General features: G+C 44.6%; 1 protein-coding gene across 1 annotated transcript in view; it reads right to left on the bottom strand.

The window, feature by feature from the left end:
- The window catches only part of CACNA1E (calcium voltage-gated channel subunit alpha1 E), a gene marked incomplete at its 5' end in the record, with an annotated part of 230,218 nt that overhangs the window by 122,785 nt on the left and 87,772 nt on the right, over window positions 1-19,661 (bottom strand). Inside the window, 4 exons of the mRNA XM_082227021.1 lie at window positions 8,921-9,052; window positions 10,000-10,112; window positions 11,330-11,442; window positions 16,532-16,741. Of these exons, the coding sequence (XP_082083147.1) occupies window positions 8,921-9,052; window positions 10,000-10,112; window positions 11,330-11,442; window positions 16,532-16,741 (568 nt within the window). The remainder of the gene's footprint in view (window positions 1-8,920; window positions 9,053-9,999; window positions 10,113-11,329; window positions 11,443-16,531; window positions 16,742-19,661) is intronic.

The following is a 19,661-nucleotide window of genomic DNA, read 5'->3' on the forward strand; positions in this document are numbered from 1 at the left end:
AGCTCTCTTGCAATGATGGCAGTTCTGGGTTCAGGACGCTCATTATCTGTGTTATCCAACAAAGTCCGTATATTCCATGTTCCAAATTTCAATTGTCTTTTACAACCGCTGGGTGGTGACCCCACTGGGCATGGTAATCCAGTCAGGGGGGGACGGGAGGCAGACTCTGTTTAGGGCACCTTTTCTAGCCCCTCCTGCTTTTCGGGGTGAGCAGAGTAGACCCTAACTAGGACTGCTCACTCATGGATAAACATATAGCAAAAATTATCTGAACAGGGAGCTCCTTGTAAGTTGCGTTGCTCCCTGGGAACAGGGTGGGCACTGTCCTTTGGCCTGGAAAGGAGGTTGCATTTACTTTCCCCTCTGAAGTTATTATTATTGTTTATCACACTTACACTCCACTCTTCTTCCAAACACCTCTGAGTGTCACAGTCTTGGGGTCTCGGACCCCTCAGAGCTTAGGGCAGCTGCTTCTGGCTTTCATCACCAGAAGGAGACCTTCTTCTCTGTCTTCCCATCTGACCAGAGGAGCCCTGCTCATCACTGGGTGGGGAGATAACCTAGCCAACCAGCCTGTCCTCTGCACTGCCTCCTTTCCTTGGCTTCACTAGAGGAGCTGAGGTCCTACCAAACCTTACCAAATCTGCCCTGCTTTGCCTCAGCAGTGCTTGTTTCTGTAGGTCAGCTAGAACTGAGTCACATACCTCAAGATGATTCTTGGAGCAATGCAGAAGGAGGGCACGACAATGCCCTCTCCACAGCTGGTATATTTACAGCTTACTTCTGAATTAGGCAAGTTACCGCCACCATTCTGCTTCCACTTCCTTCCAGGTGTCATTTTTATTAATTATGTGGGCACAAAATTCTGTGGGGGGGGGCTCTCTCTCCCCTGCTGGGGAGATGCATATTTGTCTTCTTCAGAGTTAAATTAGGCAATGCCATCGATTACTACGCTCTATTACACCCACATTAGCCATGTCAGAGATACATTTGCACTGGAGAGTCTTGCTTGGGGTCCAGGAAGTACAAGTTGATGAATCTGTGCTGGAAATGGGAGATATGGAACAGGATCGTTCCATTCCCACTCTGAGAGCGGGAACCGGCCCGGTTGCTTAGCTAGCTCACTGTAACCCGTGTGGTTTCCTGGAACACCGTCACACACCAATTCCCAGTGAAGCCTTCCTTGGCATGGCCCCAACTCATAATTGTTAGTTAAAGATAACTGTTCCACTGTCAGATAGCAGAGGATTTGGAGGAAAACAAATAACATTTGGGGCACGGTGCTTTCAGAGCACTGACTGTAATAAACCCTGACCTTTGTAATAAACGGAATGACCGTTGCCACCAAACAGGTAATCTGAGGGCCAAAGTAGATGCAATGCCATACATGCAATTAGCAATTGTGTGAAAGGCTTTTAAAAAAGTAAAAAAGTGTGGAAAAATCCAGATCAGAAGAAGAGTTTGCATTTGATATCCCACTTTATCACTACCCTAAGGAGTCTCAAAGCAGCCAACAATCTCCTTTCCCTTCCTCCCCCACAACAAACACTCTGTGAGGTGAGTGGGGCTGAGAGACTTCAGAAAAGTGTGACTAGCCCAAGGTCACCCAGCAGCTACATGCGGAGGAGCAGGGAAGCAAACCTGGTTCACCAGATTATGAGTATACTGCTCTTAACCACTACACCACACTGGCTCCAGACTTTGGTGAGGTCCTCAGGACCACAGTAGCCTCCCATCCTCCACACTAGGGAGGATCGCCATTTGGCTTGGGGCCCCACCCCAGCAATTTACTTTTAAGAAGCCAATTGCAGAAATGGTCATTTCATGAATGGTGTTGTGCCCAGTTTGGCCCTGAAAGGAAACGACCCCTTGGCAAATTCTCCTGCACAAGCCCCACAAGCCCTCCTGTCTCAGGGAAAGGTTGAGAGATCAAAAACAAAACTCAACCAGGCATGTCAGTTGCTTTTGCCCTGGTTGCAGAAAGAATTGCCCAGCCACATCTCACAGAAATTTAATCAGTGAGGGAAAATAATAGGTACTGGGAATTCAAGGCAGTGAGAAAAAACTAGGAACAGGGCCTCCTTTGTGGGGGCACCTCTCCCTTGGAACTTTAGGGATGCTTTTAACTGCTTGTTTGCACTGTGTTGTTTACAGGGATCTTTGCTGCTTTATTCTCTTTTAAATCTTTATTATCTTTTTTAATTGGGTTGTTTTCCGTGGTAATCTATTATCATTTTTAATACTGGCTGCCAGTCAATATAGGTAACGCTGGGCTAGATGGACCAATGGTCTGTATTTTTAAAAACAATCTCGCATATTCCAGAGTGAGGACTTGCCACTCAGTATCTTCTGTGGTTTTGCTCTGGTGAGCAGGGGCTCAAATCATGTCCCATCAAAATTATATCCGCGTCACTAAGAACACATTACAGTCTGGATGGAGCTAAAGTGGCTTTTTCCAAAGAAGTCTAGATTTACCTTTGTCAGCTCCTGCGCATTAGCTAGGTTATCCACAGCAATGGCCAAGAAAACATTAAGCAGGGTATCTAAAAGAGTTGAGGGTGAATGAAGCATCCGATTAGACCAGCTGGATGGACATCATGCAGACATTCCTGCCTTGTGGAAGAGGATAATGGCACCCCCCCCATATTAGGGGCCTATACTGCACCAGGACGGGTTGAAAGATGGACTCTCACATGATCATAGGGGAGTTTTCTGTGTCTTCACTATACCAATCTAGAAACTTAGCAAAATGATGTGGTTATATCCCATGTGACCTTCCTTTTATATCTTTCCTTCAAATATCGTCAGTTTGGCATGGGATCCTGCCAACCACAGAAAAATGGTAACAGCCTCACCCACCCAAGGGCTATGATTTCAAACACAGGACCACTTCTACAAGTGTCTCCTGGTGCCTAGACTCAGGAATATGGCAGAGCGAAGGGGATGGGCTGCTTATGACTAAAAGGACAGTCATTTGGGCCAAGCAGCAAGTCAAGATAAAATTCAAACTAGACAAGATGCCAGGAGATGCATTATCAGTCGCCACAGAGCTTTTAAAAACTGAAATTCAACTTCTGGATCAAGGGAGATGGAGGAGGGTGGGGAATACATAACCCTCCCCCTCCAAGTATTCTTATTTTTTAAATTGGGCCTCTCCTGCTACTTTTACAAAGGAATTTTTTCCCTCCTAGTGGGAGATTAAAAAAAATGGATTAGAAAAATTGCCTGGGGAGAAATTGCAACTCTTCCTCCCATCCCCTCCTGTTTCGCAGCCGACCATGGCAACACTTTGGTACAAACAAACCATTGTGTAGAACATGGGTAGGCAATCTAAGGCCCGGGGGCTGGATCCGGCCCAATCACCTTCTCGATCCGGCCTGCAAATGGTCCAGGAATCAGCATGTTTTTACATGAGTAGAATGTGACCTTTTATTTAAAATGCATCTCTGGGTTATTCGTGGGGCATAAGAATTCATTCATTATTATTTTCCAAAATATAGTCCGGCCCCCCACAAGGTCTGAGGGACAGTGGACCGGCCCCCTTCTGAAAAAGGTTTCTAACCCCTGGTGTAGAGATTGGTAATGCAGTTCCTCTTTGACTCTAAAAATCCAAGAAAATGCAGCAACATTGACAGAAGTGTTCTCAGGCTACTTCTCTCCATGGTGCTGAAATTTTCAAAATATCACATCAGAACCACCATCATGGCAGAGCAATAGGAAGGATACAGTTTCCAAAAAGTGTGAGGATGATGAAGTAGATGGACGACCACATTCCTGAGCTGACGCCACCTTGGGAGCGAATTCCATTGTACATCACTTCATTCCAGTCTTCCCCTGTCAAAATCTAAACAAACAAGCAGCTCTTATAACAACGTCCTTATTTTACACTTCAGAAGAGGATGTTTCAGTTATGGAGAGCCTACTAAGTCACTGAAACAAATGACACCAAGGAAAAAAAAGGAAGGAATGAAATAAAGAAGGAAGGCACATTTTCCTTCCTTCATCTAACTAACCATCCATTTTTCCTTGGCCCCAAATTCTGCCTTTCTTATATAACAATAAGGCAAAAGAATAGTCAGAACTGTAAAAAGGGGTACAGTCCTTCCTCAGAGGCCTTACTATCTTACTGCCTAATTTAGAAAAGACGGTTTGGAAGTGGGGGCAAAGAAAAGCTCAATAAAAGAATAAAAAGTAAAGTAAAGGGACCCCTGACCATTAGGTCCAGTCGTGACCAACTCTGGGGTTGCGGCGCTCATCTCGCTTTATTGGCTGAGAGAGCCAGCGTACAGCTTCCGGGTCATGTGGCCAGCATGACTAAGCCGCTTCTGGCGAACCAGAGCAGCACACAGAAACACCGTTTACCTTCCCGCCGGAGCGGTACCTATTTATCTACTTGCACTTTGACGTGCTTTCGAACTGCTAGGTTGGCAGGAGCAGGGACCGAGCAACGGGAGCTCACCCCGTCACGGGGATTTGAACTGCCGACCTTCTGATCGGCAAGTCCTAGGCTCTGTGGTTTAACCCACAGCGCCACACATAGACATAATAAAAGAATACTGAGAGCTAAAACTACAGAATCAGCTGCACTGAACAACTTCAGGCCGCAGATGGGGGAAACTCTAATTTCCGAATGGTCCTCCCAAATAAAAAAGAAAAAGTACAAACACAGTTTCCAGTACATCCCAGTAGGTGGTTCCCCCGTACAGGGTGCTGGGCCAAGGGGACACAAAATTGAGAAGATCCATCATTGAGAAGATCCATTTGGGGGCACCAAATTTGGCCTCGCTCAGTGCACCATACCACCAAAGATTACCAAAGTCCAGCCCGGTTTATATCTGTCAGGGAACTGACATTGGAGCGAGAGGCGAAGGGGAGGCTCCCAGATGATGCTGGCGAAGGACCCAGCAGCAGGGGGAGAAACAGCTCAGTAGAGGGGGAAGCCAATCAGCGCAACACCGGGGATAAAGGGAGGCAGATGGGGGGAAGTGGAGAGAGGGCTCCAGGACTCTTCACTGGACATCAGTGAGGAGAGCCCAGGTCCTCCGCTACCCACGCCTTCCCTGCGCAGAAGACTCCCGCGCAGTGAGAGGAGGAGGAGACTGGGTGTCAAACAACTTTTATGTTGGAAGAGGTTCAAGAAACGCCCACTGACGGATTCTGCGAGTGACTGAGGCAGCCACCATGAGAAGGGACTGTGCAGTCAGAAAGCTTTAACAAGGCAAATTAACTGAGAAAGGCACCAGTTTACGCACGAGTAACTCATACCCATTACAATATCCATTTCTACTGTTCTGCTCACACAGCAGACTTCAACTTGTGCAACTGAACAGCCCCCTCTCCTGTCCTCTGGCACACTTTCAAAATATGGTCCAGAGGGTTTGAGGGCCTTCTGTTGGCTGTGTACCTTGGCTCTGAGGAAGAGACAGTGAAGAGTTTGCTCTCATTAGGAGTCTTTGCAATGTCAAGGTGGTGTTCCTTGGAAGTTTTAGCTCAAGGAGTTATTTTTGAGAAAGGATTCATTTAAAGGGAAAGAGAGGACACATCCCTCTCAGCAGAGAAGACTAGGCTGTTCCAGCCAGGTGTGTAAGTGCTGTGGGAGATTCAGAAGAAAGAGCAAGGAAAGGAAAGGAAAGGAGAGGCGCTTCTATGGAGCACAGAATTAGGGGAAGATAGAATAGTGTGAATATGGTGAGTGAATGAGGCATGGAGAGCTTTGTTATAAAGAAAAGGAGAATGTCAAAGCAAAAGGGAGCCACTGCAGAAAATGAAGTCAATGGGTGACAGGATCAGAGAAGTGAAAGAAAGTCTATTTTAACAGAGGTACTCTGAAATGACAAGAGATTATGAGTGGCTACTCTGGTCAGGAGGTGGTTGAAGTAGCATTAACCATACCATGTATGAAGATTTCAGGACAGATTTGAGGGATGTTACACATGCGGGTGGCACTGTGGTCTAAACCACTGAGCCTCTTGGGCTTGCCGATCAGAAGGTTGGAGGTTCGAATCCCCGCGACGGGGTGAGCTCCCGTTGCTCGGTCCCAGTTCCTGCCAACCTAGCAGTTCGAAAGCACGTCAAAAGGTGCAAGTAGATAAATAGGTACTGTTCCAGCGGGAAGGTAAACGGCGTTTTCATGCGCTGCTCTGGTTTTGCCAGAAGCAGCTTTAGTCAACAAACACCGGCTCCCTCGGCCTGTAAAGCGAGATGAGCGCCGCAACCCCAGAGTCGCCTGTGACTGGACTTAACTGTCAGGGGTCCTTTACCTTTACCTTTTTTCACACAAGTTAAGTATGCAGGGTTGCTTCAAAAGAGCTCCTCATGCATCAGTAAGTTTTTGTTCTTTCTGGGGTTGCTCTTGACCTGTGTTGACTAAGGATGTGTAAAACATTCACTTAGGGTTGTTACAGAACAACACACCTCTACAGATGAGTGATGAGTGAGGGCCACCAGATTGGTTGCAAGACAGCCTTCTCCACACAAAGTGCACATAATATTACACGTTACTCTTCAATGCGTAGTACAATTTCTCTGCGTGTGGTTGCCTCATAAAGGTAAAGGGACCCCTGACCATTAGGTCCAGTCGTGACCGACTCTGGGGTTGCGGCACTCATCTCACTTTATTGGCCAAGGGAGCCGGCGTACAGCTTCCAGGTCATGTGGCCAGCATGACTAAGCCACTTCTGGCAAACCAGAGCAGCTCACGGAAACGCCGTTTACCTTCCCGCCAGAGAAGGTATTTATCTACTTGCACTTTGACGTGCTTTCGAACTGCTAGGTTGGCAGGAACAGGGACCAAGCAATGGAAGCTCAACCCATTGCAGGGATTCGAACCGCCGACCTTCTGATCGGCAAGTCCTAGGCTCTGTGGTTTAACCCACAGCGCCACCCGCGTCCCTATGTGGTTGCCTCGTAGGGACTGGGAAATGCATCATTTAATGATGTTAGGACATGAGCTAACTGTTGGGATAGCTTTGAGAGGCAGGATGGTATATATTATTTATCAATTATCCTTCCACTTACACACTTGAGTAAAATTAGCATCTAGTTTGGCAGAGTTAAAAATATACCATCCTTTGCAACATTCACATGGAAACTTGGGACCAAACTTTCTGTAGCTTTCTGTAATTATCCAGGTTGCCTCTGGCAGATAGAATCTTCCCATTTATTTATCCCTCTGCATAAATAACAACATCAAAGTCCTTAATGCAAGGACATAAAAATATTGTTTGCTTAAAATGCAGACTCAACTTAAAATGTGAAACAAGTCAGGCAAAATATACTTCTAGATTACAAAACACATGGTTCAGATCAAAGATGGCATCTGTGCTTGGTAGAACATAGACAGTGCATCTTACTCCTAAGGCTACGTGATGAGAAAGAGAGTGTTTCTCAGGCGAGAGGAATTAATAAGAATTACGGTATGTTCCTTCCTGCCTGGGCAAGCAGAGGATGTGGCCTCACAAAAGTGCCCTCTAGGAATTTACAGGCAACTCCATGCGTCTTAACCCCTTGCTCACATAGCAAACATGGAATTTTGTATTTTCACCTGGACATCATTTCCCCACACTAAGCTGCACTACACATTGCTGACGGGAAGGGTGAGAACTTGATTACCATTTTCAGAGGCTGCCTCGTGTCTCTCCTATCACCTGCCCTGAATGACAGCCGACTACTTAAACAAGAAGCATTACTAAAGGACACAGGCATCTGAGCTCATTTCTTCAGCTGCAGGCTCCTCGCCCCCAGAGTTATACCTGGAAAACTGTCATGATGGCTGCAGGGAAGGTGTCAAAGTTTGCAGAAGGAGTCCCATCCATAAAATTAAATCTGTAAAGAAGTAAAAAAACAAAAAAACAAGCTATAACAAGCTTCTTCTTCTGGCCCACCAGCAGATTAATTTACCCAACCTCCTTGTCCTCCCCTCTATCTCGTCTCCTGCTACTGTCATTTTGGTAATTTATACATAGATATTATGAAAGTGGTGTGTATTTCTGCATCCCACTCTCCTGCACATGTTTATCTACTTTGTATACTCTATTCTGCAACCAAGATTCAAGATTCAATATAATTCTCTATGTATTTTTTGCACGTGGAACAAGGTGGCAGAAGAGAATGGAGGGAAAGTTAAGAGCAAATAGTAGAAAAGATGAACAAGATTTAGCAACAGGAGCGATAGAGAACAGTAGGGATTTGTGTAAGACCCTCAGTTCCACCTCTTGGTCCCTGATAGCACTGTCCAGATCTAGCACTGCTTTCCTGGGATCAGATACATGGCCTACACCAGGCATAGGCAAACTCGACCCTCCAGGTGTTTTGGGACTACAACTCCCATGATCCCTAGCTAGCAGGACCAGTGGTCAGGGATGATGGGAATTGTAGTCCCAAAAAACTGGAGAGCCGAGTTTTCCTATGCCTGGCCTACACATTTTAAAGTCTTTCTCTACAGGAGTGAAGGCAATAAACCCTACAACAGCGAGGTGGAACGTTTCTTAGGAACGCCAAATTCTGCAGCGATGAGTTAATTCAATGCCTGTGCAGCAAAAACCTACAGACACGGAGAACGCATGCAACCAAGGCATGTAATTCTCTCCAGAAATCAGTAGGAACAGTGCTGTTGTTTCTATTAAAAAAAATGGGGGGGGGTTACTCTCGTTTTCCTACTCAGATTGAAATACTGCCCCTCAATGAGGCCAAACTTAGATTCACAAAATGTTTAGGGGCATGCATCCCCCCAGAAAAAAGCATTGAGTACAAATAGGCCAGGAGGAATAAAGCAAGCAATTGCCTTAGAGTGCTTGAAAAGAAGCAAGTAGCTTTATGGATAAACAATCTGGTGAATGCTAGTGAGGCAGCTTTATGAAATATTCTGATATACTGGTCGGCATTTCAAAAACAAGCAAACATGGCCTGGCCATCTACTTACCTGCCACCAAAGAGCTGCATCCCAAGCAGGGCAAAGACTACAATGAAGAGGAAAAGGAGGAAGAGGAGGCTGATAATAGACTTCATAGAACTCATCAGTGAGACCACCAAATTCCTCAAGGAAGCCCAATACCTGGAAAATCCAGATGTTACTGTAACATGCTTCCTAAAGCTTTGCAATGCTCTTTCAACTTGGGCTGGCTTTTGTTAGCCAGCAGGTGTGTGCATGCCTGTGTGTCGGGGGCAGAAGGGGAGTTTCCATTATTTGATCAGTGTTGTCCAATTTGTTTTTCTTTATTTAGCTTTGTTTAGCTACTTAGCCAGGTGAATTAAACGCTATCAATAGTATAGGTTACAAATCAAATTACAAATCAAATTACAGAAATTGGTGGAGACGGCTCAATTGACAAGTAAACTCAGAGGAAACTCAAAGCAAAAATTAGTGGGAAAATGGGATGTTTATAAAAATATGTTCAAAAATACAATAATAGTTTTCACTCCGTGCTAGCATTCGAGTGATAAAGGAACTAAAAGGAGGTGGATTACAATTAAGGATTTATTATGTTTTCAGAATGTATTAGAAAAATTATATAGAAAGGTTTATTGTTTTGTGTACATTCAAATGTAAGATAAAACATATGCAAAGGGACTTGAGAGGAAGTCAAAGTTGAAGAAAAGATTTTGGAAGATAAAAGGGGGAAAATATTTACTTTCATTATTATCATTTTCTGTGCGGGTGTGGGTGTGTGGGTGTCTGCACTTATGTGTGTTGTCATATGCAATGTTTGGGAGGAAATAAGATGGTAAATAACAAATAACAAACTAAATATTGATGTATGTAATTTTTATTTCTTAATTATATTTAGTGGTAGTATGGCTGCATTGTTTTTTGTAACATAAAACCATTCAATTAAAATTATTTTTTTAAAAATAGTATAGGTTACAAATGAGACGGGGAAACTGGGTTGTCGATGGAACAAGGAGGAACAACAGGGCGACAAAAGGAAAAGTGGGGGTGACATTTGCTCAGGGATCATTTTAGGGGAAAAAAACAGGGACGAGCTCGTTTGTTTCACTCACTTTGTGATTTTAAATATCCTTAGAAGTCGCAGGGCTCGTAAGACGCTAATCCCAAAAGAGGTTCCAGGTCTGAAGATCGTCCAAACCACTTCAAAGATGCTTCCCACTGTGACCTGAGTCATCAAACACATACAGAAGAAACAAGCAATTGAATCACCTATGAATGGAAAGACGTAAATGAGCAAATCCAACCAACATCTCAACCACCTTCTCAGCTATCTTCTCTCAGCGAAGTCTCCCTGACAAGAGACTTTAAAAAGTGAGCTGGACTGGGAAAAATTGTGGAAAGTAAATCTGAAATTTACAGATTGTTCTCTTTTGAAAGAAAATTATATGAAGATGATGTACAGATGGTATATCACACCAGTACAAATAGCAAAAATGTACAAAACCGGGTCAAATATTTGCCGGAAATGTAAAGAAAAAGAAGGTACTTTTTATCATATGTGGTGGGAATGTAGAGAAGTAAAAAAATATTGGGAAATGATATATAACGAATTGAAAAAAATGTTTAAAATGACATTTGCAAAAGAACCAGAAGCATTTTTGTTAGGGATTGTAAGACAAGACCTGCCAAGAAAAATAAAAAATCTATTTATGTACGTTACAACAGCGGCAAGAGTCTTGTTAGCACAAGGATGGAAGAACGAGGAAATCCCAAGGAAAGAACAGTGGCAAGAAAAATTGATGAGCTATGCGGAATTGGCCAAGTTGACATATAAACTGTGTGACAAGGACAATCGTGGCTTTAAGGAAGAGTGGGAACTTTTTACAAACTACTTAGAAAGACAACAAAATGACTTGGACTCCTTGGCAGGTTTTGAATAAATATCCACAAATTTATTAGTTGAATATATGATAGACAAGGCAAGGATATGTTCAATTTTATAATATGCAGAGAACAATATGTGCAAAGAAACCAGAGAGGGGAACTGAGGAAAGTCCTGGGGGGGGAGGGGGAGGGAGGGGGGAAAGGGGAAAAATAATGAAATCGAATTTTTGGATTGATAAATTGTTATGTTGAAATTGTTTAATAAAAATATTTTTTTTTAAAAAAAGTGAGCTGGAAGAAATGACATGTTTGTGGACTCCATGAAGTGAATATATGAATGAACAATCTGTTTCATTCAAATGACTGCAATTCCTCCGCCAATTCCTGCACTGACAAGATGGTAATTTGGCTCTTGGAGGTGTTACAATAACACCACGTTTCCACCCCCTCTCCCCTTCCAGGATCTTCTACACATCAGTGCAGTTCCCCAGAGAATCTTCTACCCCGCTCTGCCATTCGCACTTGTTCTGTTCTGCTTCTTATCTGCACAGTGCTTACCCCACAGTCAAAGCAGTTGAAAGAAGAATGGAAATAAAGTCGGGGCCCCATCCCGTACATCTTCAAGGACATCTCTAGGAGGAAGAGGCCCAGAAATATAAACTCTGCATAGTCTGAAAGAAAGAAATTCAGGTGTGTTCATTGGATCTCTGCTTCTCTCCATCCACTATTGCAACAAAACTTCACAGCACTACATGATGGACCCACCCAGAGCTGGTTCATGCTGAGAAATTTCTCCCCATGCAGGCACACAACATGAACCAGGCCACAGGAGCAGGACTTGGTTGCCATCTTTGTAGCTGCAGCTTCTAAGGAAAATGTGGTGGTGAGAATAGAAATAGGCAACTTCCCTGCGTGGGGCAGAAAGACTACGGACCAATTTCTAGTTGACCACCTGGTACCTGCTTGAGAAGAATGTTGGACCTTTGACCCAACCAGATGCGTCTTACGTTCCTTCCTAACCATGGTGCCCATTCAGGATCACTGAACACAGATCGTGCCTTCTGCAGAGAGCTCTTTACCACACTTAAAATGCATTGGTGAAACCACACAGGCTCCATAAAATAAAATAAAAATAGACCACATGAGGTTGAGGTTGGCCCATCCTTAGCCTGACCTTTCTTCAAGAGATTAGTTTGATGGTGTGAACTGGTCAAATACAGTGGTGCCTCGCAAGACGAAAAGAATCCGTTCTGTGATTCTCTTCGTCTAGCGGTTTTTTCGTCTTGCAAAGCAAGCCCATTGACGGATTAGAGGATTAGCGTTATTAGCGGCTTTTAGCGGCTTATCGGCTTATCGGATCAGCTGATAAGCGGCTTAGCGGCTTAGAAAAAGGGGTGGAGGGAAAAAAACCCCGCAGGAACTCGCAAGACATTTTCATCTTGCGAAGCAAGCCCATAGGAGATTCATTTTGCGAAGCACCTCCAAAACGGAAAACTCTTTCGTCTAGCAAGTTTTCCGTCTTGCGAGGCATTCGTCTTGCGGGGCACCACTGTAGCTGGAAACAAAGCTTTAACCTAGGGACTTCAGTTCCCCAGGAAACCTCCTTGTCAGTTTTGCTAGAGCTATTTTGTCAGCCTCCTATTTTATACAACAGCAGCTTTTTGTGAGGGCTCTCTAAACAATGTTGTGGTCGGCCCAGCCAAACTTGTAGCAATTAAAAAGGTTGCTGCAGTGCTTGTGCCTGGGGGAGACTGACAGTTGTCACACCACTAATGGTCCTTTCTTCTGGGCTCAGAACCAACAACTCCCCCCCAGAATAAGCTTTTTAAAAAATGGTGCCCAGCAATATTGTGCTTACCAGTTGCTGGGGGTTTTAAAAAATGAAAAGTAAACCCCAAACAACACAAAAATATAACACTAAAATTGAAACTGATATAAAACTAAAACAACATAAAAGCTTCAAACATTCATCTACATAACACCACAGAAGAAAGTTTACTGTCGTTTCAGGCTTCACTGTGGAGGGGTTTAAATAAATGTGATGAAATTAATAGCCAATTTCGTACCATCAGCCAGACTGGGAGAAGATATAGATTCAGGATACGCTCAGGCAGCAGATAACATTTTTACTACCTTTCCCTTATAAAATATGTTTTGTTCTTTGCACCAACATACGCACAGAATCTTGTCTGGAAATCTTATCAATATTTATAGGATCTAATAAGAACATAAGATTCTGATGAAGCTTTTTTTGTTGGCAGCTAGAAAAACAATAGCACGACAATGGAAAAACCTGGATAATGTGTCTTTGAAGATTTGGTGTGGAAACACATGGCGTATAGCAATATCAGAGAGAGAGAAAACACTTTATCCTCAGGTTTGATACAATGAAAAACACACCCACAGGATTTTAGCGATGTATGGTGGGACTTTATTTGATGCACAATGGATAATAGAGAATAGGAGGCATTGCAAGAAGTGGCAAGAAGGGTATGTCAGGGTGATGTCTTAGACAAATGATTAGAGTACACTTAGAACCATAAAGTAAGATTTAGACAAGATATTTATGTATCATTTAAACCCCCTCCATAATGGTTTTGTGGTCATATATTGTATTTTGTGGGAGTGGGTATTTTGTGGGAGTGGGTATTTTGTGGGAGTGGGTATTTTGTGGGAGTGGGTAGCACTGTATTCTAACCACTGAACCTCTTGGGCTTGCTAATCGGAAGGTCGGCGGTTCGAATCCCTGCAACAGGGTGAGCTCCCGTTGCTCTGTCCCAGCTCCTGCCAACCTAGCAGTTCAAAAGCATGCCAGCACAAGCAGATAAATAGGTACCACTGCGGCGGGAAGGTTAACAGTGTTTCCATGCACTCTGGTTTCCGTCACAGTGCTCCATTGCACCAGAAATGGTTTAGCCATGCTGGCCACATGACCTGGAAAGCTGTCTGTAGACAAACGCCAGCTCCCTTGGCTTGAAAGTGAGAAGAGTCACCTTTGATTGGACTTAACCGTGCAGGGGTCCTTTACCTTTTACCTATTATATTTTGTATTTAATTTGTAGACTTTGAGATTTTTGTTTCTGCGTACCGTCACTGCTGCCCTTTATGCATGAGAACAATTATAAATAAAATGACGGCACACCTATTTCCATCTAATGTGGGCAAAACTGGAACACTATAGAGAAGATCTTGCAAGTGAGAGGCACAGTGGAGTGGCTACTGACCTGCAGAAAATATATTGTGTGGATAGGGCTCAAGTTGACACAATAATCTCTATTGTCATTGTCCCATACAGAACAACGAAACTGAAAAAAATCTACAGCAGACATTCAAAAACCAACAAGCCTGCTATCCCAGCTATCTCAGCCTGGTTACCCCCCTAAAAACTCTGATATCCCATAATTAAATACAATATACTCCCACAGAGACTACCTTACACTGCGTTTAAAACCAAAATCGCGTTTGGATAAAACCTGTTTCTCAGGCGGCTATTCCTAGTCTTTATAACCCTGTACCTTATTCCAGAAGGCAGAAGCTGAAAGAGATAATTTCCAGGGTGCGCACTGTCCTGCACTATCTCTGCAGCTTTCTTATGACACCTGGAAGCATAGATTTGATCCAAGGTGGGAAGAGTGCACCCAATTATTCTCTCCGCAGTCTTTACAACCCTGGACAACATTGTTTTTTCCCCTGACCGTGCAATTCCCAAACCACACACACAGACAATAAATTAATAAACTCTCAACAGTACAATGGTAGAATGCCCATTCCGAACTTCAGGAGGAGGGGGGGTTGCGGGCTCACGACCCCGCCCACACATAAGGGATTCCCTTATTTGCATCCCCTGCAGCGCCAGCCAATCGGCTGGCGGCAGGGGCGGGCCTTCCAGAGGCCACATAAGGTCGGGGCAGCCCTCTGCTCGCCCCTTTTCTTCCTAGCTGCTGACGCGGTTTTGGCGGTAGGCATTGGCCGGGGTATTGTTATGCAAATGAGGTTGGGGGGGAGGAACGCCATCACCTCCCCCAATGCTTGAAGGGTAGTTCGTTAAAGGACTCCGAGGGGCGACGCCTCGTCCGAAACCTACGGAGGCTAGGGCCTAAAGCGCGCCCCCGAGCGGTAACCCCTCGGGGAGCGCCTAGGGATACGCATCTCGGGTGGCTCCCCCTGTTGGTGTTTAACCCTTCCCGGTTAGACCGGATAGTCGGTTAGGGGCCAATGCCTAAAGCCAATACCCTTCTGACCTGTAATCAATAAAGTTGTGGCCATTTACGCCCATTAACCTAAATTTCTGTGTCCGTTGTCTTTATTTATTCCACCTGTGGGGGGGGGGGAGGGAATAGCCACGCAATGCCATCAACAGGTCCTTTGAGAGATTATTTTTCCGGAGGATTCTCATAAAATATAAAGAGTCTAACACTCTTTCATTAGTGAGCAGATTTGTGCTGAATATTCGCCAGTTTCGAATACTAGCTCGGAAACAATCACATTCCGTGCTGCCAAATTAACCAAAAGAAGAAAACAACTTAACTTCGCCAAGCATTCACATTGTCTCAGTGCTTTTCAGCATCCCTTCGTTCTCCTGGTTGCTGCTTCCTCTGGGCACCATACTGGCCCACATGTTTTGGTTTTGAGGCATCCATGATGCGTCCACCACACCAGAAGACGCATCATGACATCATCCACAAAACCACTCACATTAACAGCAGTGATAGTAAATGTGGTTGAGGGCAGTGAGGGGAAAGAAGAAAACATGGTGCAGCGAAGGAGCAGCTAAAGAAACGAACGTGCCAAACAACAATGTGAATACATTTACATCATGTCAAAAAAATCTCTGAAAGCAGCCAGTGCTCTTTGACACTCACCACTGTGGTGCATGCTAACTATCAAATACAGTGGTACCTCGGGTTAAGAACCTAATTCGTTCCAGAGGTCTGTACTTAACCTGAAACTGTTCTTAACCTGAAGGACCACTTTAGCTAATGGGGCCTCCTGCTGTTGCCGCCACCAGAGCACGATTTCTGTTCTCATCCTGAAGCAAAGTTCTTAACCTGAGGTACTATTTCTAGGTTAGCGGAGTCTGTAACCTGAAGCGTATGTAACCCTAGGTACTACTGTATGCAGATAGAAAAGGAGACTTTTATCCTGCCTTGTGCCATTTTATTTGAACAAAACAACTTCACTGGGGTATATTTCTGATTGAAACCTGTGTCGGAACAGGATCAGGCACCACAAGCAGCCAAGACTGGTTGGGAGCCGCCAGTTCCTTGAAGAGATGGAACCAAGAAGGGAAGAAGAAGAAGAAGAAGAAGAAGAAGAAGAAGAAGAAGAAGAAGAAGAAGAAGAAGAAGAAGAGTAGTAGTAGTAGTAGTAGTAGTAGTAGTAGTAGTAGTAGTTTGGATTTGATATCCCACTTTATCACTACCCTAAGGAGTCTCAAAGCGGCTAACATTCTCCTTTCCCTTCCTCCCCCACAACAAACACTCTGTGAGGTGAGTGGGGCTGACAGACTTCAGAGAAGTGTGACTGGCCCAAGGTCACCCAGCAGCTGCATGTGGAGGAGCAGAGACACGAACCCGGTTCACCAGATTACGAGTCCACCGCTCTTAACCACTACACCACACTGGCCCTGTGCCTGAATTTTCCTGGAAGAAACATTCCCTTGCTTACATATGCATTTGGCTCTGGGGAAGGGTTTGTTCTTCCACTTTCTGCTGCTGCCGCATTAGCGAGGTATCAATGACACAGAACCCCATCACTTACAGAGGAGGTGCGTGAGCCAAGGAGGTTGGCTGTGATGGACGATGGCCACACAGGCCGTGTTGAGGGCCACAATGCTCAAGACGAGCCAATAGAACACCTGGGATTTCACCATGTGGCGGACAGAGATGCGCAGGAGCCGCTCCTTGTGTCGGAAGTACGAGGCGCCATCCAGTTTGGCGCTCTTGATGCTGGCCCGAGCGAGGGGGGTGCCTGCAACGGGATGGAAAAGAAAGACGGGAGATGTCAATAGAGATAAATGGTGCCAAGGACATTTCACAAAAGAGAGAAGCAGTGCATGTGAAAAGGATCTAGGAGTCTTGGTTGACCACAAATTTGACATGAGCCAACAGTGTGACGCGGCAGCTAAAAAAGCCAATGCAATTCTGGGCTGCATCAATAGGAGTATAGCATCTAGATCAAGGGAAGTAATAGTGCCACTGTATTCTGCTCTGGTCAGACCTCACCTGGTGTACTGTGTCCAGTTCTGGGCACCACAGTTCAAGAAGGACACTGACAAACTGGAACGTGTCCAGAGGAGGGCAACCAAAATGGTCAAAGGCTTATGAGGAACGGCTAAGGGAGCTGGGCATGTTTAGCCTGGAGAAGAGGAGGTTAAGGGGTGATATGATAGCCATGTTCAAATATATAAAAGGATGTCACATAGAGGAGGGAGAAAGGTTGTTTTCTGCTGCTCCAGAGAAGCAGACACAGAGCAATGAATCCAAACTACAAGAAAGAAGATTCCACCTAAACATTAGGAAGAACTTCCTGACAGTAAGAGCTGTTTGACAGTGGAATTTGCTGCCAAGGAGTGTGGTGGAGTCTCCTCCTTTGGAGGTCTTTAAGCAGAGGCTTGACAACCATATGTCAGGAGTGCTCTGATGGTGTTTCCTGCTTGGCAGGGGGGTTGGACTCGATGGCCCTTGTGGTCTCTTCCAACTCTATGATTCTATGATTCTAAAGACAAACTCCTTGCTGTCTCAGTGCTTTATGGATGCAAGGAAGTACTGTGAAGCTGTAGGCCAGGGTTGGGCCTATTCAGGCCTGCCAGTCATTGGAGGTTGGCTCTCCAGGACTTTTTGGGCAAAGTGTGCCCACTGTTCCTGTACCTGATATCGTACACGATGTCTAAAATTGGGCTAAAATTGTCAACCGAAAGCTTTACTTTCCCAGTTCATCACTACAACAGTTATTGACACTGGGCTTCAGTAAAGCAAACAATTTAATTAGACAGCACCTATACGATATCGAGCGACAGAATAATTTGGAGACGCTAAGGAAATTTTGTCCATGGTATGACTATTTTCCACCTAGTCATTTTGACACTTTGGCACCATATTTGCAAAATTTAACCATTCCAAAATACAGACACGCTTTCACTTTCGAAAATGGAATATACTGTCTTCGGCTGTAGTTGAGGGTCAATTTCAAAAACCTCCACCAGAAAGAACGGTTATGTCCATGTGGAGATGGCAGTACTGAGTCAGTGGCTGATGTGACTTGCACTTTTTATAAAGATTTGAGGAGTGAGGTTATTAAAATATAAAGGGACCCCTGACCATTAGGTCCAGTCATGGCCAACTCTGGGGTTGCGGCGCTCATCTCGCTTTATTGGCCAAGGGAGCCGGCGTGCAGCTTCCGGGTCATGTGGCAAGCATGACTAAGCCGCTTCTGGCGAACCAGAGCAGCGCATGGAAACGCCGTTTACCTTCCCGCCAGAGTGGTACCTATTTATCTACTTCCACTTTGATGTGCTTTCAAACTGCTAGGTTGGCAGGAGCAGGGACCGAGCAACAGGAGCTCACCCCATCGCGGGGATTTGAACTGTCGACCATCCGCGTCCCCAAGTGAGGTTATTACCCTTCTACTATTGTCCATGTCGGCTGACTCAACCATCCCTATTGTGTCCTTTCTTTTAGCAGATCAAGATGATCAGGTGACAGCAAAAACTGCAAGGCTTTTAGTGGGGGCAATTAGAATAAGATCTACTATTGGATGTAAACCTCCAAAATGTACTTTGTATAGTTAAGTTTTTAACTCTATCTTCGGTACATTTTATTTTATTTTATTGCTATGGCTAGTGGCTGATGCAAATAAAGATTCTTCTGATCTGATTCATATGAAGTCAGGCACAGGAAGCTTCAAGCCACAGCTAAAATAAAGACGGTCAGATCCTGTTCCCTCCCTGCTCACTTGCTATAGACAAGCTTGGGCAAAATTTAGATCTGGCTGTATGATAGCCCTCTCTTGGACAGAAGGGAACAGGATGCTTCCTCCTTTTGGTCTGTGTATGTATCAATTAATGAGGACAAAATTATGATTTTTTAGAATCCAGCTTCTCCTCATTCAGTGCTTTAGGGTTTAACATTTGTTTGAGCCCATAGGAGCCATGAATTTCAGCAAGCTACCTGAGCTCATATTGACCCCTAAATACCATCTCCAGGAGAGTCTGGCCAACTTGAGCTTTGTGAGACCTTTCCCTATATGCATACAATCATTTCCTGTGGTTTTTTTTAAAAGAGTAATTACTAGTCTGAAACTCATCCTGAAAGCTCAAGTGTGGGGGGGAATAAGCTGATTTTTAAAGCATTAAACAGCACTTCAGACATTATCGCTCTCATTCCCAGAAGGATGCAGTTAATCGCCCAAACCATGTATTTATTACAAAACAGAGATAGTATCTCCGTCATATGTTTACACACACAGTATTCCAAAGAGCGAAGAATAAATCACACTGCAAACTTCCAAGCTAAAGAACCCAAAGGAATACTAGTGCCAATTATCAAGTCAAGGCAGAATTTGAGTCCTTTTCTGGTACGCCAGATATTGGGACAAAAACGTCTACTTTATTATACTCTGCAGCAATACCCATGCTGAGAGCTGCCTAACAAAAATAGTTTTAAAAAAATAAAAGTCCAAGGTTGCAAATCTATAGCATCAGGCCCGTAACACACCATTCCCAAAACTGCAAGAGAAATTGTTTATTCTCTGTGTTAATCAAGTCGGGGGCAGCTACTGGAAAGCATGGTGTGGTTAACTTATTTCAATCAAGGGTTTGCAATTATTCCCTCGTTCTGTGCCTCTCTTCCAGAACGAAGGCATGTCCTCCTGCCAGCCCCAAGATAACAGA

The sequence above is a fragment of the Podarcis vaucheri genome (genome assembly GCF_965113315.1).
Source record: "Podarcis vaucheri genome assembly, chromosome: 6".
Lineage (NCBI taxonomy): Eukaryota > Metazoa > Chordata > Lepidosauria > Squamata > Lacertidae > Podarcis > Podarcis vaucheri.